At 41.9% G+C, this 24,186-nt stretch overlaps 1 protein-coding gene across 1 annotated transcript; it reads right to left on the minus strand.

The window, feature by feature from the left end:
* Positions 1 to 8,863: 8,863 nt before the first annotated feature.
* On the minus strand, positions 8,864 to 22,053 carry mcoln1a (mucolipin TRP cation channel 1a; the record flags this gene model as incomplete). Its single annotated transcript, XM_079219491.1, has 14 exons — positions 8,864 to 9,230; positions 9,731 to 9,861; positions 9,960 to 10,166; positions 11,020 to 11,142; positions 11,302 to 11,403; positions 11,538 to 11,687; positions 11,808 to 11,914; positions 12,216 to 12,315; positions 13,060 to 13,156; positions 13,360 to 13,441; positions 15,100 to 15,250; positions 15,958 to 16,125; positions 16,869 to 17,125; positions 22,023 to 22,053. The coding sequence occupies 14 exons, from the start codon at positions 22,051 to 22,053 to the stop codon at positions 9,194 to 9,196; spliced, it is 1,743 nt and encodes a 580-aa protein (XP_079075617.1). The 3' UTR covers positions 8,864 to 9,193.
* Between the last annotated feature and the right edge of the window lie 2,133 nt (positions 22,054 to 24,186).

Genomic DNA, 24,186 nt, shown 5'->3' on the forward strand with positions numbered 1-24,186 from the left:
CAAGAGCAACTCAGGAGATGCGTAGGAAACCGTAAGGCTGAATGATGAAATTTAGTTTAACCAGAAATGTACCCGCAGTAAAACTGGCAGGAGTTTGGATTGAATTTCCATGGGCGTGGGCCCCGAGTTCGACGAGGACGTAAAAAGCAGCTGACTTCCAAGCAGATGCAAATTGCTCTGCCCTGCATAAGAGTTGTGCTTTCCATTCAGCTGCCAGGATTTTTGAGTGAGTTGAAAAGTGCTAATGCTCCTGTGGCACAGATGATAGATTTTAGAAATTCCCTAAACCGAACAAGGGCTAAAACGATTAGTCAATCAGTAACAATAATCAATTTAGTTAGTTTTTTTTAAGTACATTTATTGGTTCTGGCTTCTCCAGCAAAGTTCTGGATTTTTGGTCAAGCATGAGACATTTAAATCAACGTCAACTCAAGCTCTCAGAAGTTGTATGGAACAAACAATTTGTTTTGGTTTACTTGATTAAATCAATAATGAAAATAATCAATATTTGCATTGGATGGATCCAGTTAGAGTGCATGATTTCAGGTTCCTATATGTGAACCGTGGAACCTGTGACGACCCTTTTATGGACCAACATTAAGGACTGCTGGTCTGTCACAGGTTAATCTGTACTTTCCGTTCAGAGACCTCCATCTGCAGTCCCACACTGCCAACTCATGACTGATCAGTTTCAGGTCAGGCTTGACGCTGCAATTTTGATGGGCATTTTATAGACCAAGCAATTAGTTAATAATAAGCTTAAGATGGTCTCCATAGTGACTCTAAAAAGACTAAAACACCTATGCTTGTTGATGAGGCAGAGAGTGATTTGTACATTCCGTCAGAATAGATTTGAACCCTTGACCCCAGCATCCACAACCATTATAACCTCTCACGGTTGTTGCACATGAACCCACACTAAGCTGAATAAACAGCACAAATCATCAGCCCTTAGAGTAATCCAACAGCATCCAACCATTTAACAGCGCGAAGCAGACACTACAGACGGTAGTAGCTAGTTTTTGTTCACATGCCTGTCGGCTCCGATCAAAATAAACTTTTTGGCAAGCTAGCTAAGGTTCCTGAAGTCTGATAGCTTTTCAAGCTTGAGGCGAGCCTGTAAGGAGTTGAGATGAAAGCATCTGGGGTGTTGAAGGTATTTCAGTGAAGACACAGAACAGATATTTCATTCACTAATTATTTTTTTTGCACACAACAGTCACACCATCACAAATGTTGCAATGTCAACCACCTGCATGTCCTGAAGAAAAGAAAAAACAAAAAACTGCTGCCACCCCATTAGACAACAGACATAAAAAGTAGACAAGTTGAAGTTTACAAGACGATATACAATGGAACTTTAAGCAACCAACCGAACTAAAAGATAACAAAAATGTATGAATATTTGCGATTTAGCTAATAACATCTGATCATTAAAAACATTCTTCTTTGCATAATGCTGGCGGTTTCCTCTTTTTAAACCACCTTATCTGATCTCTTGAGACTTCTCACAAGGTTACAGGATGCAGTGAAATGAGAACTATGTTGAGCTCCTCTTCTGGTTTGCTTTGGCCTTTAGGAAGAGGAAGAGGTGAGATTGAGGTGTTGACAGGGGAAGTGGCTGTGCATAAAAACATGGGCTGTGTCCCAATTCAGAGTCTGTCACAGAACCCGTTCCTGCTCCTCTGTGTGGCATCAAAGGGACACCAAAATGAATGGTTCATTTGGACTGATGACACGTTTCATTAACTTCAGTTTGGGGTCCCAGAAACACAAGCTACCAATGGGTGTTCATTTGCTCTACATCTCCGATTGGTGTCGACTTATTTCTTGGGACTTCCTCTCCCAAATCCCATAACAGGTCTAACAGGAAGTTAGACCTCTCTGGGGCCGAATCAACTCCACATAACATGTCATGATGTAGATAAATATACGACAAGTAGCTTTGTCTGTAAATTACTTTTTGCCAAACACAAGTAATACATTTCTTCATGTAGAGCCATGCAACATCTAAAACATGAAATTCGTCCGCAAAGGCCCAAAGTTATCAACCCCAAGCGTCTACATCAAGTTAAGAAAAGCAAAACAATTTAAAAAAAAAAAAAAGTGAAAAAGTATTTCAAAGGATACATTTTTTATTAATCATGTACTCATGTTGTCTGCAACACTCCAAACAATATGGAAGTAAGGACAATCTCAACAAAACACAAAAGGAGAAGAAGATTTCACTTGAACATGTGGTGGTTGACTGGCAAACTGTGTCTGACAACCAACTCCACATAACATGTCATGATGTAGATAAATATACGGCTATATACACACACACACACAACATGATCTTTCCCAACTTTATTCATTAACAAGGCTCACCTCTACGGACCATTAGACTAGTGAAAAGCCGAGGGTATCAAACGACAGTCTTCAAATTCAGGCCAACACAGCATCAGTGACCCTGCAATGAGCTCTTGGAGCTTAGCCAGAAAGTCAGAGAAGAGGTGCATGTGTCATTCACACTTGATTTTTACACTCACGTGACAAACTCCTCAGCAACAACACAACACACCCTGGCAGCATTAGCACAGGAGGTTTCAGCAAGCAACACACTGCCCAGTGAGTGCCTGCTGCATGTCGAATATCTTTCTAAAGCCAAAGAGAGAGAGAGTGTAACTGCTCACACACCCAAACCCTGCCCACCACACCCAGAAAGCCCAAAAACATTATTATGTAATGTAGACTCTCAGCCAAAACCTGGATGATAAACATAATCCCTCCATCACCGAGATCTGCAGACGATGCCGTCAGATGGTCTGCCTCTGAGCTCTCTGTCCCCATTCTCAGATCAAGATCGCTCCATGTGCAGGGATGCAAATATGAAAACAGAGGTGATGTTATCTAGAGGTGCAGGCATGAAACCCAGGGCGTGAGCTACTTTTAAATGACTTTCAGATCAATCAGCTGATGTATTGAGGAAGTTTTTTGCCATTTTTTCTTTCAACTAATCTCAAATGACAAACAAAGATTCAGGACCACAAATAAACTAGAAGCTCGGCTGAGATTTGTTTTGGTACATTAACAGGAGTTCCTGTCAAACACATGGGATAGGTTACTTCTTGTAGATATTATTCCCCACACCACAAACAGTACCTCGTGTTGTTTGGGCCCCTGTCAAGGACCCTCGGTGGTCCCAGGACCTCACTTGGGTACAACTATTTTGACAGTTTCTATGGGTTTATGTTAAGCCTCAAGTGGAGCTTTTAATAGTGCCGTGTGTCTCCGAGAGCAAGCACGCTGAATCCTCCCAGGTTTAGCAAAAGGCCCGGTTTAGCCTCACAGAACAATAGCGGTGCACGGTGCAGCGGCGGCCGGAGAGGAGCACACAAAGCCGGTCAATAAATCGAATCCACACACCCAAGACCGGGTCAGCCGAGTCTCGTACCGCGCCAGGTCCAAAATAAATGGCGTTTTTGAGAATAAAACGCACGTTGAAAGCACAGCCTGTCACCGCCCAACCGACCCGAGCCATGCTAGCCGTCATCCCTCATCACAGCCTGCCACACACTGGCCACTCCGCGTCCGTCTTCAAAACAAACGGGAACGTTGAGATACATTCACACCGCCCAAAAATAAGAAGAAAGAGAGTGTATCTGAGCCAAACGGTCATGTTTGAGGTAACGTTAGTTTACGGGAGAGAAAAAAAACAGCACAAAGAAACGAGAATGCGGTGCCGTTAACTTAAATATCTTCGCTCGCGCAAGAAACGTTAATACATTATCCGTACCTTCCAACCGTCGGCTCCGTTCTTGAAGACTCCCGGAGAAACCAACCGTCCTCCCTCTCGGTCCAGCACTGAGGCGAAGCGCTCCCAACGTGAATCTCAACCGGACTAATAGTAACCCCGCGCGGGCAGCGGCGAGCGTCTCTCTGCGTGTCCTTTCCCTCCACGTTTGAGCGGCGGCGGGCTGCTCCCCTTCATGAAGGATGGACGCGGGCGGGCGGGGGAGGGAGGGAGGAGGGAGTGACCGAGGAGTCCGGCAGCAGATTGAAGACGACGGAGCGCGGCGGGCATGAAAGAAGATGCAGATTAAATCCCGCGAGCGATCCAATCAGCTGCGCGAGACCGGTGGTTATGCAAAGCAGGAGTGACGTCAAACCAAGCTCTGTGCTCTGGGGTCCGGGCGTCTGGGGCTCGAGGAAGATTACTCAAATGTTCAAAAATGAGGTCAGAAAATGCTTTTTGCACACAAAAAAGGAAGACAAATAGTTGTACAGCTTTGTCATCATTGTACCTCTCCCCCAAACAAAGAAGAGGAGAAGCAACACAATTAGCGTGCATGGTTACAATCTGGTATCTTTAAATAGAAAGAGTCCCTAAATAATTTAGCTCCGTCAGAACGAGCAAAATATCCTCACGCTCAAGTGTCCAAACAGGAAGTCAGCGAAAAGAGGTTAAAGGGGGATTCGAGCAATTTAGTTTTGTGAGTACAGCTCACAAGAGACATGAAACAGCAATGTCCTGTATTTCCCATAATGCAACTAACCCTCCTGTGTCTTTCAAACTCCTGCCCTTGTTGGCAACACGTGTTTAGCCTCAAAGCCCAAACTGAGATAACCCTAATTGTTCTGTTTGAACTTCAGTCTCCAGGAGACAGGATGTCCAGAATAAGCATCTTGGCTACTACCTGGATATACATCCTGCAGCTATAATAATAATAATATAATGTAAGTTATGTTCAGAAACAAAAACAAACATCTCAAATTATCAAACAGGAGACAATGGCATTATGCACAAGGTGCTTTTAGCTCTCTATGTTTGAATCTTTACATTACTATTACTTAAATTACATGTAAATCAGCAATATTTGAATGTGTGGATGTAATTGCAATGAGGTTTCATTGTTTCCACTGTTGCATTGCCATTGTTTGTATGGGTCAAGAGTGCAATTCTCTTTCTTTCTGTAAAAAGTCAAAGGAGCAATGCAATCTCATCAAACAGGTTCCACAAGTCTCTGTTTGAGGGCTCTATGCAAGAAATGAATAAGCAATATGTCACTCCACATACACTCCTGACCTTTTCCTTCCACCCAGGTGTCTCTGTGCAATATAATTTGACACATCAATTTGCCTGATTAGTATTCTTCCTCCTTCACATACACTTGGGGTTTTCTGTTTCCTGAGATTTTGATTATCGGAGTACAACTGAATTCAACAAATTCTTACAGAAGTTTCATTATCTGTGCTTGTAGTTCAGCACTGTGTCCACTTCCCTTTGGTACAAGCCCACAATAGCTGAGAGTTGAATGCTTTTTTTTGTTTTTTTTTGTGGAGCTGCAGCTGCAGGCTCCACAATGGAAATTAATGAAAAGGGAGAAGACACACAAAGACTATTGCGACTCACAGAGAGAAGAAAGAGTGAATGGCTAAAGACATCTGATGTTAGCTGTTGTTTTCTCTATAAAGCTCAAAGACGAGGAGAAAGAATGGAGATATTTAGGAGGGAAAAAAAGGCCTGGAGGCAAAAAAAAAAAAAAAAACTCTGAGGAATGAAAGCTGACCAGAAATCATCAATTAGTGGACACATTCGTAAGTGTGCCTCAATGAAGAGTGAGAGTGTGTGTGTGTGTGTGTGTGTGTGTGTGTGTGTGTGTGTGTGTGTGTGTGTGTGTGTGAGAGAGAGTCATGTCTCAGCTCTGTGTCTCCATCCCTGTTTCATCAGCAGCCTGTCAGTCTGTCCAATCGGCGACCGGCACTGAGCCAGAGCGAGGTGGGACACCTCAAAACTCTCCCCAAAGTTTCACAAAATCCTCAACTTAAGCTCATTGTTCGTAAGCAGGTTGAACACTAAAACGAATCTGCTGCCGCATCCTTAAAAAAACCAACAACAGTTACATTTGCAAAACATTGTCAACACTAATGCGAACCAGAAAACAAGTTCTTGCCACAGGAAGCGGCCTCTTTGGGTGTGGATCCACCAGTAAAACCATTTCAAAGGCTCCTTCTTCTATTTGACTAAACTCAGCACTAATGGCATCCATCATGATATCACAGAGCTGAAAAGGCCACTAAATCCCCTCGCATCCTACCCATCCATTTCAGTTTCCCTCATAATGTTGTTACACAAGGGTGTGGCTCAGCACCGGTAGAAATCCTTAACATAATTAGGATGGAGTGATAATCTATAGAGCTTTTATACACAAATCTGTTTCTTTGGTGGGGCCTGCCCAAACACCTATATCGCAGACAGCTGCAGGCACTGCCTCACTCTGCAGGCTCAAGTGCAGACGGACACACCACACACAAGCTCAGGAGGCTGCTGACTCAGTGACTCAGTATAAAAGATGTGAGACAGGAAAGGGAAACTGTTCAGTGGCTCTTTTGTTTACATAAAAGGCCCACGGACTTCAAACCGCGAGCCACAAGTAACCGGATTTCAATTCAAGCTGAGATCAAACCGGCATCGACAGAGCACCACACCCTGCATCAGCACACACTGAAACTACAGCTGATGGACCAGCAGCTTCTGGAGCACGACACTCCTACAGGGCTGTGATTGTGCATCAAAGAGTACAAGTAGTCCAGCATGTAGACGCATCACACGACTAAATGACAATCCTCTGTTCTAGGACAAACGAATGCAGCGTGTCTATGAGGTGCGTTCAACTATAAGACATTGTCTTCCCTCTCACACAAACCATCAAGGCGCGGTTAGAGCAGTGCATAATGTATGGCGATGTTAGGCTAAGTGGGTAGGAGGCAGCGAGGAGGCAGGCCAGGCCTCACTTGGGAATTTTCAATAACCAGGAAATGAGCTCATCATATCGGACTGCTCTCAGTTGATCTGTCTCTGAGAGCTCTGTGCTGCAGCGTCTCAACTAAAACATGCAGGGTATTCACAACAGCTGGGTTTGTCAGATTGAAATATTTATTTGGCAAAAACAAGAATTTTAGACTAGTTCTTTAGGACAGTGTTGCTGCACAGATCAGCCTGCAGACACATGATCTCCCTCTTCTGACAACCAGAGGAACTGCATCAGAATTCAAGGGACGAGGTCAGGCTGACATTTATCAGATTAAACTCAACATTAAAATCCTCTTTCTTTGACATTCGTTATTTTCAAATTTGACTGATTTATTAATTTAGCTCAATAACTACTTTGTGCATCAATTGAGGTGAGGCCTTTATAAATCAGATATGTTACTGCATCTTAGTAGTAAAAGCTTTGGTTACATTTCAAAGAGCTTAGCTCGGACCTTCTTTGCAGACTTTTCCATTCGTCTATTTTAAAGTTTTTTTTAATACACACTGGTACATTGCTTACATTAATCAAATATTTGCATTGCCAATTAGAAATGGTCTTTAAAGTGATAGTTCACCTTAAAAATATATATGTTTTTCCTCTTAGTGCTATTCATCAGTTTAGATTATTTTGGTGTGTGTTGCCTAGTTTGGGATATCAGCCGTAATTTCTTTCCAGTACCATGGGACTATATGGCATTTAACTTGTGGTGCTCAAAGTGCCAAAAAGTGCATCAACCTTAACAACAATCTCTCTCTATCTAGAAATCATAACAGCAGTTTCATGTACAAACTATGGTTCTAAACTACGTCTTTATTTGCCGATGAACTTCTGTAGATGCAAAGAGATCACGACACAAAATGAAAACAAATTGATGTTTTAATATCAAAGATGATCCGGGAAACTTAAAATCAGTAGATTGGCGATACATATGACACTAATTAGATGACTTTGGACAACTTTGCATTAATTATTTCAAAATGCAGGTCATTTGTATAACAAAAACATTAAACTGTAGGAAAGGTACGTCTAGGTAATACTAGATATTATGTACGCGCATGACATATAACTCTAAGTTAAGGCCGTTGATGGGTGTGGCACATGTTTGTGATCTAGATCTAAAACCCAACAGCATATTTGCGCTTCAACGTGGAAACTGCTGGTTTATTAGATATCATCCCACATCTTAACTTGTTACTGCTTGGACCAGAGATCATCTCTCTTTAATAAAAGGAACGGTTTTCTCTGAGGTTTTCCTTTTTGATATTGTGCGTTTTATGCGTTACAAAGAAACAAAGGGATTCAATCGTCTACTGAAGATCAAGCCACCGGGGCAGAGACTTCAAATGTAATCGACTGACTAAAAAGCATGATTCAGGGTGACAGGACACTATTACGGCGACGCCAACATGTCTCTGCTTTTTATCGTCCCTAAACCCTGCTCCACTCTGTCATGTTTCTCTTAGGAACACGTCAGATACGATTTGTGGACTGCTATCGGCGCTCTGCCTCGCTTTTCTTTCATGGACATATTTACCACCATTAAAGAGACGTGTGTACAAGTCTGGAGGGGAGCTAACCACAGGCAATGAGTGCTTCATTAGCGACATTATATTGATCATTACTCAGATAAATGCAAAAGTCATTAAACACTCTACTGCTACAGCAGTACACTAGTATTTACATTTCAAGGCGATGTGATGCTTGTGCAGTACAACCGCAGCTAAAGTTTGAAACTTTATACTGCTCACAGGAAAGGAAAACAAAATCAACTGAAACCCCTGAAACTCCCACGCTGCTCGTCTGCTTGTGGTCCCGTTCTCTGACATTTTTAAAAAGGAAGTCATCTCCTTGATTGTCTCAAAAAAGACTGGATTATCTCCTCATTCTGTTGCGAATTTACATGTACCGTTGTGGGTTTTGTATGCTTCCAAAGTTGTTCTGAATGCCTTGTCCTCGAGAGGTAACCTAATTTGAAATTCTAAAAAATAAAAAAAAAAACACAAAAATAAAAACAGTCAGCACCATGTATGCACACCTTCCGTCCTCATCGTGGAACTATGGGCCCCGGGAGCATCTTGACAATGGGCCCCCGCTCTAGTTTCAGCCATGTGCATCATTAAATACATTAGATTTCATTTAAAAACCAACAGGGAACAGAGAAGTGCTTGTGCATTAGTCATCTGTGATGCTGCCCAGTCCTGTCCCGTCTTCCTCATGGACAGGAAAGTTACACATTCCTTCTACAAAGTGCTGGTCCAGCGGGCGGCGACTCCCGATGAGGTTTAACCAGAAATACAACAGGTTGGTACGGAGACGATGGGTGGCAGGAGTGTGCAGTGTACCCCTGTGGTCAGCAGGGGGCGGTGGTGAGGCTTCTGAGGTCACCGAGGTCAACTTCAGTTCACCAGCAGCACGTCCTCGTACGTCGTTGTCCTGGGGGAAATCAAAGGAAGACTCTCATATTATAATTGTATACTCTTTTATCGAGTCATGTAGTGGTCATATTAATGATACAAACTTGTAGGTGCTAAACTCCAAATTCAGAGCATATCTGTGATTGAGGAACTGCCTCCAAACAGCAAATGGTGAGAACAGTGCAAACCCCGGCAACAGGCATGGCGACACGCGCAGAGGGAGGGAGTCTCCATTCTCTGCTCAGGGAGACAGTACTCCGCTATATCTTTACATTGAAAAACATTGCTTGCTGGTACATTAATACTGAGTATCAAATCTAGTACCTTTAAAATAATGTTGGAACGGAAAAGGACAAAACAGTCAAAATATTTTCCTAATGTGATCTTCACTGTAATTACTTACTACTGTTTTTAATTAATTATCTGCTGACGTTGTTGAGATACATCTAGCCATAATTGTTAATAATGAATAATAATAATAGATAAGCCTTCATCGATCTCGTGCCCTCTCCCCCTCACCTGTCACAGCAGCAGAAGGAGGAGCACGGCGAGGTCTCCAGACCTCTGAACTTCCCAGAGTTGGGTGTGTCCGTACACTCTGCTATGAAGGCATGCAGGTCTGTGATGTGGATGGCTTCCTGTGTTTGGTGCTGTGGAAATCAACGAGTAGACATTATTATTTCCCCCCGTTTTGTTTTTCCGCCCCCGTGTTCAATCTATTCTGGCGGCCGTGAAGTAATTTTCCTACCTTGATGGTCTCGTAGGCTCCCGTGATGAGAGCGATAAACAGCGACAGCACCATGTAGATGAAGAGGGAGATGAAGGTGTACAGGTACACCTGGCTGAACAGCCACACCAGAGTGCTGCTCTCCTGCAGCTCCGCGAACGTCACGAACATGTCGTCCCCGTTGATGAGAGAGAAGAGGCACTCTGACACCATGGACAGAGAACGGAACTGAGGGACACACAACAGTAATCAGGATCAGGCCTCTGCAAACTGAAGTCGGTGAGCAACGCCGTCAGCTTCACTGGTCAATGCTCCAAATGTGGCAGTGAGGGACAACTTCCTGAACAATTTTGGTGCAGCAATAATGTGCATGAGACACAGACTCAGGGCGTCCTCTAGGAAACGAGAGGGACGACAGCTACGAAGTTTCACTGAGTCACTTTCTGTGGGTGGAGAAGTGTCCACAAAGAGAGTTTCTAGTGGGAACAAGGCTTCACCTCAGTTATTAAGAATGGGCACACTCTTCTCTGTTAAAATCTGGTTTTGTGGTTCAGGCCAACAGGACGAGTGTATTTTCAAATGACAGCCATATGAATTGTAAACCAAAATACTTATTAAGAACCGACAAACACACTGTTCTTAAAGGCTTTTAAATGCAAAGAAAAACGATTATGTACTAAATTAAATTAAAAATACTAAGTATCAAAACTATTTTAACATGCCATATGCATTTTAACATGCCATATGCAGGCTTCACCTCAGTTAACATGCCATATGCAGGCTTCACCTCAGTTAACATGCCATATGTATGTTAAAAAGGGTAAGCAGTGATGACAAAAAGTCCTAATTCTTTTTAACATTTAAGTTAAAGGGGGACAATTTATGGAGCAGTTGTTGTTGTCAAAATCTGTAGTTTGCGCCTGTGTAGAAAATCCTTGTTGTTTGTACTGTACTGTTTTGTGCAGATTAATTGCCATTTTGAATGCCAATTTCTTTGCGCGCAGACCTTCATTTAAATGTCAATATAAACAAGTGTATATTTCCCAAACCGAATGTCTACAAGCGTTTGAGTTGCGCTCACCTTGACGTGGTACGGCCCCAGGACGATCCAGCCGCAGAAGCAGTAGCCCAGATAGATGACGGCCACGCAGCCACAGAACCGAATCACATTGGGGAACGCTGCACGAAGCGTCACGATCAGGATCTACGGCAGGGGCAGAGACGTTGGAGCGAATCACAGTGGGAGAGACAGAGCACTTGATTCACAGGATTTATTACCTTACATCAAACCATTCAGGGGAGAGTTGTTTTTTTAAAATCACATTTTGACAAGTTATTGAATCAACAAGGCACTGGGTCTTACATTGTACTTCTGGAAGAATGTGAGGTAGCGAATCACTCCGACCCACACCAAGAGCGTGGAGGTCCCCAACAGGATGCCGCACAGGTCATATGAGGACATATTCTGTCAGGAGATAAGGAGAGACACCTAAAAGACGACTCGCAAGAGTGTTCACTGGCTTTAGATAACAACTAACAGCGAGGAAATAAGTACGGCGGCTATTGCCAGTCAAGGGCCTGACTGTACGCGGGACACACCTTGGACTCTATGCCGATTTTGATGACGCTGCCGGTGATGGTGAAGATGTCGCTGATGATGAGGAGGATGTACCATCCGTTGATGAACTCCATCCGGTCCGCCCAGCACACTTTACGATCCAAGGTCTCACTGAAGAACTGCACGTACTCCTGATGAACGCACACAGGCAATAAGAGAGGGATCCGCTTGAGGCGTGAGGCTCACTAGCAGGACGTTCATGCTGTAACTCAAGGGCTCATTTATTTCAGCCGTGGCAGACGTTTGCGTACCTTTTGCAGCGTGATGCCTCGCAGTATGGAGCGTCCACACAGCAGCAGTGACAGCATGCACACCAGAGCCACGGCGACGTCGAACGCTACACGTGTGTAGTTCTCAGCTGGAGGTTTTTAATAAACAAGGAATGGAAGCAGAGCTGTTAGTGTTTCAGATGGATGGAGTAGTGGTACACCACTACTGCTAAGTACTGCTGCTGGTGTATTTATAACTTTGTGCAATGAAACTTCCTGTAAGAGTAACTGAAAGCAGCTTTTAATGCACATTTCCTCATATTATATTCATAACACTTTTGCTAGCTTGCTACTGGTTCATCATCTTTCACTTGCTACTAGACTGCTGCTGTATTTCCATGGGTGCTACGAGTCCCATGTCAGTCCCATCCGCCCACTCAGTCGTCTCACCGTGTCCAGAGACGCTCGGGTCTTTACACTCCTTTATCGAGGCCTGGTTTTCTAACCGGATCTTCACCTTGCCGCTGTGAGCCTTGTTGTCCAGGACCATCTGCAGGAGAGAGGGCAGACACTTCATAACCAGTGAAACTGAAGTATTTCAGAAGATAAAGTTTGTGTCGTGAAATATATAGAGGAGTCATTGTGTCTCTAAAACATGGGGCCACAGCCACCATCCAGAGCACAGAGCCCATGTTTTTTTTAAAAGAGGATTTCGATTTTTCCCGTTAAGACTGTTGTATGTCACGGTTGTATGCGTCCACCAACCAGTCATGTTGCAGTTTACATCCATGTCTGTCCAAAATGTCATCACTTCTTGAGTATTTTGAAAAGATAACAGTGACCTTTGACCACCCAATTCTAATACATTCCTTGAGTCCAATTGGACGTTTGTGCCAAATTAAAAAGAAAATCCCTCCAGCTATTCCTAAAATATGAAATCACGAGTGTCGCCCAGACGGACGGACAAACTGAAAACAATATTTTCCGGGCACGTCTGTCGCCTGCACAGAGGCATAATAAAAGAGATTTACTATTCTCCACCAGAGTTGCATAATTGAAGGCTTTGAAACAACATTTAGACCAATATCTAGGGAGATAATATATATTCTCTGTAGAGAGACTCAAAAAGTTATGGCCGAGGGGCCTCGGTCACAAAGATAGACTTGATCATGCCTTAGATCACAGTCAGACTACACAGAAAAGGAATCCATTGCATCTTATGAAGATCCAATCAGCAATAAATTCTGAGTAAATCATACTTTTTCCAAACAAAATGAACATGGCTAAAACTCACTGTTATGTGGAAAGTGTAGCAGTCTGGGATCTCATTGTAGATGATAGTCTGTATATTGATCGCCTTCAACTGGAACTCTATGGTGACGTTAATGAGCCTTGAAGAAGGAAAACACAAACAGATGGTGATTCGTGTGTGTGTGTGTCACAGCATTAGCAGTTATGACAGTTGATTTCAGGTGTAGCAGCAGCCTGAGTGTGTGTGTGTGTGTGTGTGTGTCCATCACCAGATACTACAGAGGTGAATCCCATCAGATTGAGGCCAGATGAGGAGAACGCCATGTGAAAAATGAAGCCTTACTTGTGGAACTTGAGTGTGAAGTTCCTGTAGCTCCTAGTGAGCGGCGCTTGAGGGACCGCCGGCGGGTCCACACCAACGCAGTCTGAGATTAGTGGAGAACAGACAGAACAGTCATGTGGAGTGAATCCTGACACTGAAGAGACAACAGGGAGGGGGGGGAACTATCTTCTCCCTTTCCAATTTCTGGCATTTGGTTGTTCTTCTCTATAAAGTGAGTAAAACATTTAAAAAACAAGTATGACATTTGATCAGAATTATCAGACCACAAGGGAGCCTTTCACACATATGTGATATATTAACATGAGGTTGTTTCCACTGTTCTTACTTCCTCCTGATTTGGCCAAACTGTACTCGAAAACACAGCTGTATGAGGAAGTAAGAAACAGGAAACGTCTCAGTTTTTTCAAAAGGTAAATTAACATGAAATACTAACAGGACAAAAACATATGATTATACAGTGAGCTGGAATACAAAATAAAAAGCAAACATTTAGAAAATGACGTTTAAAATGTGTCTAGAATATTAAAACATGGACGTCTGCTAAAGGTGCAATCTACAGGAGTGCGTCACACTCACCAAAGGCAAAAATTGTCGTCCTTATCACATAATAATAACCTCTGCATCTCATTGTTGTGACTCACAACCTCATAATTACCGGATCACATGTTCCACAACAGATTAAGTGGAGTGATAAATGCTGTACTGCCACTGTAAACGTTCGTAATCACACTGGATTGGATGCCTTATCACCACTTGGATGCATTTATGATGAATGACTTTGTCCCCAGTTTGTTTTCTGCTGCTCCTGAAGGAACACACAATGTACTTTCAGTCCCTATAGGGACGCATGCGCATGTTGACACACTACCACTACTACTAATATTATTATTACATTCTGGGTTACTCAGTGACATTAATATCTCCCAATCTCTTGAACGTGGTAGGAAATAAAAGCAAATTAAATCGTGTAGCCCCATCATCATCTTCTCAAATAGCAATATATCAGCTCATTTAAATCCAGATTGAAGACTTTTCTGTTACCTTAAATTGAACAAGATTCAAAGATACTAATCAATTTCTGCATCTCACTACTGCATTTTATTTCTTAAACTGCACTGTAACTTTTATTCTATTTTTTTTGCTTGTTTTCTTCTGCATTATGTTTTGATGCTTTTAATGGTTTGTTGAAATGTGCTATACAAATAAACTTGCCTTGCCTTTGTAGTTATGAGTGAGTCATAATTATGAGGTTTTTCTTTCTTCTTTGGTACCAATCATTGCCTATAAGATAACAATATTTTGTTTTGCAGACAACTCCTTATGTTAAAACTTACTAGAAGTCAAAATAAGACTAGGGCTGCAATGCTTTGACCTCAAATGTAGATCAAAATGTATTTTTGATGTCAGTAGAATTATGCCAAATATGCATGAAGCACCCTTTTGGAAACAATTCATTCTTCATGTATTTGTTTTAGTGTAAAAATGAAGCATACACTTTTTTCAGCTGCTCTGGTTAACAGATCACACAAATGCTCCCAGTTCATTTCAACATTAAATGTTCACAAAAATATGGATTTAAAATTGTGCGATTCATACACATAAAAGCCCCCCATCCTTAAATTCAAACAGTTGTTTCAAAGAACCAACAACGTCACAGAGACAGTCGAGCACTGTTGGCAACGCTTATGGAATAACTGGATAGCTATGTCTCCTTCACATTGTACAGCGAGGTTCATGTACCTGTGATGACGTGAGGGTCGATGCTGAAGGTGTCATTGGCTGGGTCGATGCTTCCCTTCTTGTAGTACTGTTGGCAGAGGGAGAGCGCGCTGCTGTTCTCACCGTAGACGTATGCATAGCGTCCCACTGTGGTCTCTGGTAAGGCCAGGTACTGTGGAGGAGGAGGAGGAGGAAGAGAGGAGAAGATTGGTACCCAGTTGTTTATTGTGGAGCAAGGACAAAAAGCTCTCTAACACCCTTTAAAAATAATAATTGTATTTACTTTATTATAGCCTGACTACAGCATTTTAAACTTCATCAAGGGATGCCACTGTTGGTCGCTCTTTGGCCCAAGCTGAAATAACTCAACAACTATTGGATGATGTGGCAGAAAATGAAGCTCGGACATTCATTGTTCCCGAGGCGATGGATCGTAATGTCTGAAGCGACGCCTGGCCTTTCCGGTGGGACCACCGCCACTTTTGGTTCAAAATGAAATGTCACAACAAGCAACTATCATCCGACACTCTTCACTGCTTGCATACAGCATTACTACACTTTTGCATTTAGACCTGCAATCTGTCTTTAGCGATCCCTCTTTCTCCACTATTAGACAAAGTAGCGGCCACATGTTGGCTTCAAAGGTCAATTTTTTGTAATGTTGTGCTTAACCAAAATTGTTCAATTACATGTCTGATACAATATCTAGTCTTGTATCTTGATATCAACATATTGCCCAGCACGAATGTAGACCATAATATTGATTATGCCAGGATCTGCAAACCAATAGATTAGCAATTGCACAATTTACAAAAAATGCTTCATCCTAGAATGCAGTGAAACCTAATATTTCATCGGAAGCGTTTCTGATTTCCTTACCTGCTCCACGGCGTAGAAGATGTAGTCGTAGACGTCGCTCTGCGAGTAAACAGCAAAGGAGTCGTCTGAGGACTCATCGTAGTCTTTGAGGAAGAGGTGCTTGAAGGTCATAGTGTTCTCCTCCTTGAAGGTCACCACCACCTGGTTACTGAGGCCAAACAGCACCAACTACAGCAGAAAGAGAGGCGAGAGTGAGGCATGAAAGAAAAAGCTCTGAGGGGGAACGTCCAAGTGCACCTCGGCTGCAGACTTTTTGTTTTAAAGCCACAATTCATGGCTTGTCAATCACTTAATCAGAACGATCCCTGTGAGTTTTTGCACCTCAGATTACTGAGAGATCCCACACAGGAAAAATAGATAGATAAAGTTGTGCACTGACAAATAATAAAAGTAGGCATGTACACATTTCTGAATGAATATATACTGTATATATCATGCAGAGACAAGCTATATTTAAAAAATATATTAAAAATACATTAATTTCACTTTCAGGCAAACAAAGACTTTTACTGAAAACTTTTTTACTGTGTGTCTGCTGTATTTATGTGTATAAATAGTGAAACAATATTTTTTTACAACCGTGACATTTTCTGTAATAACATTTTGGGTGATTGACACTCAAGATTTTGTACATTTTTATAGGTGCCCGTGTCATTTGTACTGTATTTTAGCAGCTCTGGCAGCTTTATATTTTCTTAAATTGATGACAGAAATGTCAGACAGAGTTTGCATGTTGGGTAAGGCCATAGAAAGAACTGGTCAGAGGGACAACAAACATGACCCCCCCATTTTGGGCAGGACAGAAAGTGTACTTCCAAAGACATACTGGTAATACAGAGTCCCAATAAAAAACAAGTTTGTGGTTCGAAACAAAAGAGCAACGCAGGATTTAGACATAACACGAGACGCACCTGAGCCGTGACAATAATGATCTTGAGCATCTGCAGGATCAGCTTGTAAGGCTTGCGGCCCTTGGCGTGATATTTATCACAGGGGCTCATGAAGAAGTACTTCAACTTCCTGCGAATGGCCTCCTCTTCCTGATCGGCCCCGACCCAACGGCCTGCCGTCGGCGTGGGAAGCCGGTGGTTGCTGTCATGGTGGTTGTGCTCCCCGCTGCTGTCGGTGGAGACGTAGTGAGTCCCTGAGCTGGACAGACCTTCTCGTTCTGAAGGGAAAACAAATAAGGAGCGTTAATTTGTGTAGTCTCTTCACTGAGTGCTTAGCACCGAGCACTGTTGTGCCTTTAAGAGTGGCTGGCGGGGCTTTGGTCTTGTTTCGCCATGTCGGAGGAGCTGCTCCTTGTTCCCTTAGAAGTGGCGCTAAGTCTGCTGTAAAAACCGTCTCAGTATACGAGGCATGAATAAAAGGGAGTGAGGTCACAGGGCTGTGACACTAAAGAGCTTCAAGGCCATCTTAAATCAAATGCGTGCACCAAACGTCAGTCTTCAGCTTCTACCTCCGTCTGACAACTTGTCTTTGTCTCGGAATGTGTGTGAATTTACTCGTTTCTGTCCCCTCCAGCTCTTCGAGCATGTGCTCAATGAGGCTACACGTGTGATTTAACCCCATTGACTCTGAATCCACGAGGACTAATGGAACCAAAGTGTTGTCCACCAAGGCCCAGGGCACTTAAATAACACGTTAGATGTTTTTAACACTTGTATGACTTTTAGAAGTACTGCTCTACTTCTTATCTTATTACATTATTTATGTTGTCACCGTTACAGAACATAAACTGATGTTGACGTTCCACAGCAAGTGGGTGAAAAATATTTCAACCAGGAAGGCGGAAATCTATTTTCCTGTGGAGTCTGCAGTGTGTCTGCTAGTTACTGCTGACATCAGTGTGGTATATGACTGGTAGAAGGAGAAGTGAAGCAGATTCCCGTGACGGTCGTTGTGTCAGAGCTGACCAATCTTACAGTCTGCAGGTGCACAGACATTTAGGTGTGAGGTTACACGTATTAACCCACCCCATCCTTTTGGGATGAACGGGGAAACACCACAACCAGCACTTTGCCAATATTAGTCATCTGAAAGAGATGGCAAGGGCTTTTGTTGAATAAGGAATAATGTTTTACACACTACTTTGCCCTGGCTGAATAATAAAATAAAGACAAAATAAAATATCCTATTATCCTAATAATATAATGTAACAGTATCTGATGGTCACAGATGTAATGTTTGATGTTAGTCTTCCTTAGTAGTAAGACTGTTAATTGCTCTGACTTTTCAAATATTGTCAATCCTTATTTGGGTCGTTCCACAAATGCTTCAATCTACTCTGACCGTGTCATTTTATGTGTGCTAATGTACGTAGGTGGGTTGAAACGAAATACAAATGATTAGTTTGGTAAAATTTCAGCGATACGTCAAAAGTCTTTAAATACTAACTGTGTGCACTTAAAAGAATGCATTTAGAAATTTGTGTTGAGAGAAAAAAAGCAAAGAATCTTTGTGTTAATTCTTCATCAATTGACCTTATGAGTGTTGTTTTTAAATGCTGGTTGTCTGAATATAAATATGTTTCGTTCTCTTAATCTCACTCTCAATGAGACTACCTGATTAAAAAAGGTTTAATTGATAAAAACATCGGACCTGACTAAACAGAGCTGTCAGTTTGAGGTTAGACACAACGCTGGCCGTCTTTGTAGGAACATCCACATCGTAGGAAAACCACAAACCAGAAAGTAGGCTAATCATGCCTAATACTTGTCACATGCTTTTAGCTGGCTGGGTCTGGCTGCGTTCAAGAAAAATAAGAAGAATGGGATCCCTTAGTTGATTCACTCAGTTTTACATTCAGGAAATGACGTGTTTGGCAGACCGTCAGCACGTGCTCGGTCAGATAAACTGCTGGGTCGATGAATCCAAACTCAACAGATACAATAAGTCAGTAGAGCAAACCACCAGCATAGCAGAGTTTTCAAATGGGAATGAGAAGTGAAACAGGACAAATAAACCATGGCGTTCAACATTAGTCAGCACTCACCGCAGACGAGATGAAAGTTCAACGACGCAACAGAAGGAAGAATTTTCCTGTTTGCGCCGCAAAATCTCTGATACTAATAAAGATGCTATGAGCATTTTCTGTTTGGGATCTGAAACGTGGGACTGTTGTTGTGCTCCGCACTTAGCTTTTTCTTCTAGTGTTTCTGGTGTGTTTTACAAGACCAGTCAGTCTATTTGGGAGTGATCGCAGGTTCCAACCCTATGTTTTGAACTTGTTGATATTTCTAAACAAAGAAGGAACATGGGCTTATATTCTGAATATTAGTTGGCAAAATGCAGACGTCCCATCTCTAAACTGGCTTAAAGAGTACCTCACTAATTCAGCATTGCACTCGGAGGACATTGTCACTCAGGATGAACAGTTCATGTTTTTTGTTTCATTCATTCTTCCTTGTTAAAACCTGGTGCCTACATCACCCACAATGCAATTGGACCACCGACAGTTCGGTCTGGGATTCGGGTGTGTTATGCTAATAGCTGCTAATGTAGCCTCGAGCAGAGATGAGGAGCAGCTACAGAGGTCTGGTAAGATCACTTCTTTACAATTCAACTTTCAAACTTGTAGTATTCAAACCCAGCCGACGCGAAGTGACATCACATGAGGCAATTTATCAGATTTCGCGCGGTTCTCTCTGGAGTCACAAAATATAGTTATATAATTTTAAAGAGGTTTAAAATTAGGAGGCCATTTATGTAATAATTTAGCTTGCCCACACATAAATCAAAGTTTAATTCGTCAAATAAATCCCAAGTCTTTGAGTCTTTTCTTAGTTTCTTGCTTGACGTCTGACTGAAACGTTTACTGCGCATGGTCGACTGCAGGAAACAAATTGTAACCTGAGATTATATAACAACCACGTGTAGTTTCCCAAATCAGACCCACCTGTTAACCTGCGAGAACGTTTAGCTGCTGAAGCGAGATGAGCGACATCCAGATGAGCTCTACAAAATGTGACATTTTAATTACCTACAAATGCCCGCTGGCTCCAACAGGGGTTGCGTGCCTCGGTGAAAGAATCCGACGTCACATATAATGCTCGAGTGCAGACATATCTTTGACCGGAGGACTGTCGATCGTCGCGGCAGACAGCAATCTGACAAACAAAGGCGTCCATTGACAGTGGAATCAGATTTGACACAAGCTGAAGAAATCTGTGAAAATATCTGGCTCTCCAGGTTCACGACCTCTGATGTAGCCACAGGTTTGTCGGTCGGTCTAAATCCTGATGTAACTGAGAATCCGACAACGCCTTGAAATCTAAGCTTAAATCTGGTAGCAAGAGGCCTCTCACAGGCCGGGAGTCCACAACTTCCACTTGTGCCCGAGTTAAAGGAAGCATTTCAAACAAAACAAAAGATGACACGATGACAACTATTCTCTGGGTTTTTTTGTAGGTGGGTTGTGATACATTTTATGATCTGAGATGTTCTTTTGAAGCAATATGTTGGATTTATTATCAGAGGAAGAAAGAAAAAAACACGATAACGTGGCTTTAAATGGTCCCTATACCCTAATTACCGATGGTAGTAGAGATAGTTTTGTGTGCCGATGTTTTGATGAAATGCACCTCTGCGAGTGAAAAACAAAACAAAAAACACAACAGCGAATTGTCTTTCTCGATACAACCAAACTCAACACAACCAAAGCATTAGGAGAGCGGAGTTCATAATTCTTTGCCAAAAATAGTTCCAGTGTTGGTAGTGAGGTCTGTGGATTATCCTGAGTGGGTCTTTAAAGTGATTCTAGGTTTTGAACACCATAAACTTAATGTATTTAGCCCTTTATTGTAATCTGAAAATATCTGCACATGCATAGCTAGACACAACAAGGGGTTGGCCAAAAGAAAAGCTTTTTTGCAATTTGAGTGAACTGAGCCTTTAACTGGAAGCTTCCTTAGCCGTTTGCAGAGTCATAAAAAGTATGTGAAAATCTATATGAATTAAAAAAGGTCAAGAAATCCTCCACAGCACGGAGGAACACGGTGATCTGTGGAGGCGTTCGTCACCCAACCCGCGTCAACAATCTCCCCAAAGAAGTCTGCAGACTCAACCACGCATGGGACTGGCTTATGAAACGGTGTTGGGACCATTATTATGCACCAAGGAGTGTCTGCTGCTTAGATGTAGATGTGCTGCTTGTGGTTGTTGTGGTGCAGCATCTGGGTCTTAATACCAACAGTGTGTTTTAGACCAAGAACACCTTCAGTCACTGCAACCTCTGCTACTGAGGCAAGTACATCACACCCTGTGTATTGTACTTTTACACATCAGTAGTTATGTTAAGTCAGCACATTCAATTTAAAAAGGTGAATTCTATTATCCTTTCTATTAGTAGTTGAAGGTATAACCCCATCCTGAATACTATAACTAGGACCAGCTGCTAAGAAAGTTTTTTTTGTGTGTAAAAAATGGATAAAAGCAGCAAACACTCACATTTAGGAGTTGTTTCGCTGAAGTGAGACAAACAATTTAATTAAAATGCAATACTCATAGTGAATTATAGTGAACGACAAACAAGTGTTTCCCCAAAATACTAGCTCTCAGGATGAAAAGAGCAATACCTGATCCCTCTGACTGTCCTTTAGTGTTCACTGCTGGACGATAATCAGAAGGGTCCGTTATTGTTTTCCAGTTACATCTGAGGATAAAAGCCTAAACGAGGCCTTTGTGGACGAAGACACGACTCGAGTGGAGAGAGAGGATCACACTTTGTCAACAAGGATTACGACACAGAGACATGTTGACTGTTCTGGGGAAACACGCGTTATGAAAACCACCTGAACTGATCAGCTGAAGATGACAGAGCAGAAATACAGTAACGGCTGAGGTGGCCTCATTGTTGTGGATGTCTCAACAACAACAACAACAACAACAACAACAACAACAACAATTGAGACGCCACAACGCAGCTATACAACTATCTTATAACCCGGAGAGAAACAGCACAGCTACGTATTAATAAAGCACGACACGCTCTGCCTGTAAAAAGACAATGAGTCGTGACTAACGGTTGAGCTCAATTGAAAAGTTAAATGTCGGCGCTGCGTTACCTGAGAGGTCCTCGTGACTCGTCGCGGCCATGTGCTTGTCCGTTTGAACAAACAATAAATAAGTATATGATACCGCTAGAGCTCAGAGGAGCCAGTGTTTTACTGTACAAATAACAGTGTACAGCTGCCCTGAAACAGCAGCCGGGCCATAACTGCTCTCTTCTTCCTCTCCCTCTCGCTCTCTCGGGTCATGTGACCGGCACCACGTGACCACACAGCTCTGCACATAGCATTTAGCACTTATCTCAAGCCACAGATTTAGAGGACATTTTTGGGTGGACGCGGTTGATCCGTGTGCAAGGTTTGTGCAGCCGAACGACTCCGTTTTGCATTTTGTAAAATGACACATCCTTGAAAATATCCACCGTGGTCTTGTGTGGCTGATGTAAGCCCATCCCAAATAAAACAACAACACTGTTGATCAAATCTGGCACATGAGATACCTGATCAACATCGTATATGTCAATGATCATAACTCATGGGTCATGAGTCTGACGTTGCGAAATGAATCCTTTAAAAACACGTATATCACCAGGTTTATAGTTATTCTTCTTTAACAAATATGATTGTCTATCTCAATGTGTATTTACTGTATTTAATACAAACTCAGATTTAAATTTAAAAACGTCTAAGTATGTTTTGTTATAAAAATAATAAATAATAGCAACCTTTGCAGCTTATCTATTAAGTAATGTAAATGAGGAGATGAATACATATTTTCTAAAGCTATAATTTTAACACTGACTGCAGTTTAAAACAAAATGAATGCAGATAGACTTTATTACATCATTGCTTTGCAGGATTACACAGCATTATACAGGTGGTTTTCTTTGTCTGGTCACTTATTGAAAAGGCTATCACTCAATATACTAAGATATTTTCACAGCACAGTCTAGAGACTGTCACATTATCATTCATTAAAAGTGTAATTATCTAGTGACAGTAGTGTTTTGAGGGTAAATGCAAAAATAGGCCATCTCTTGTAACTGATTCTAACTTGGATAGTAGTCTAATAACTTGACATCACAAATGTGTGTTACTCAGAAATCGGAGCAGAGCGAGAAGTCTCTATTTGTCCTCTCGACAAATGACTCACCCTCCCTCCCTTTATTTCTTTCCCAACACTTAACTTTCCAGTTACAACATCCAGAATTGTAAAATACCTGATTTCTGATCAAATCAAATGTAAACAAGGTTACACCCAGAGATTGAGGATAAATATAATGCTTTAATTGCAGTTAGGCTTAACGTGTGGCACAAGTACAGCTGCAATACATGCGCGTTGTGGTGATTCCACAATCCAAACATATGTGGACAGACTGAGAGGGCAGCTACAGCCGGTCAATACCGATGCAGTCACAGGTTTTATGACTAACATGGGGGTGCAGTCAAATTTTCCATCAGCTGTGTGGCACGGAAATGATTGGCATCAGTGGAAAAAAACAAGAACCTTGTTTTTAAGATTAATCAAGTATTCCAAGTCTGTTGCAAGTCTCATTTTCCACTGCAAAGGAGTAGAATAAAAAATCAATAATTATGTCTGAGTAACAGGTACATTGAATACATTCAACACGTTACGTATGTTCGTCTTTCAAGCTGAAATCATTAGTGTCATTAATTGATTAGATGAGAGGGAAATGATACTTGTGGAGCACAAAGCAAATTATACTAACACGACACTAACTGTAATGCAGCTAAATTCCCATTATTAAAATGTACTGAGATCAGTGCTCATTGTTAGAACAATGTATTCATTGATTAATCTTTATGGGTTCATGTTGACACAAACTCATATTTAATGTTTTGAGTTTAATTTGTTTAATGACTTAACATCTTAAACTATACTAACCTTCAGAATTCTACAACCCTATATTTACAACTTACAAAAAGGCAGTCATATATTGTTTTTTTTACATTACATTACATTTCATTTAGCTGACGCTTTTATCCAAAGCGACTTACAATAAGTGCAATTCAACCATGGTTTTCCATAGTTTGCATGACTTAAAAGATCATGTGACATGACAGTTTATGTCTCCCATGATCAAAATGTTCCCTGGCCCTGGTGAGTGCACAACAAATGCTCACATATCATGGGGTGGTAATTGCTAATCAGAAATACGTGCTTTATCTTTCACAGACTGTTTGTTATGATGTGCTGTTT

Source organism: Taurulus bubalis (assembly GCF_910589615.1).
Source record: "Taurulus bubalis genome assembly, chromosome: 6".
Lineage (NCBI taxonomy): Eukaryota > Metazoa > Chordata > Actinopteri > Perciformes > Cottidae > Taurulus > Taurulus bubalis.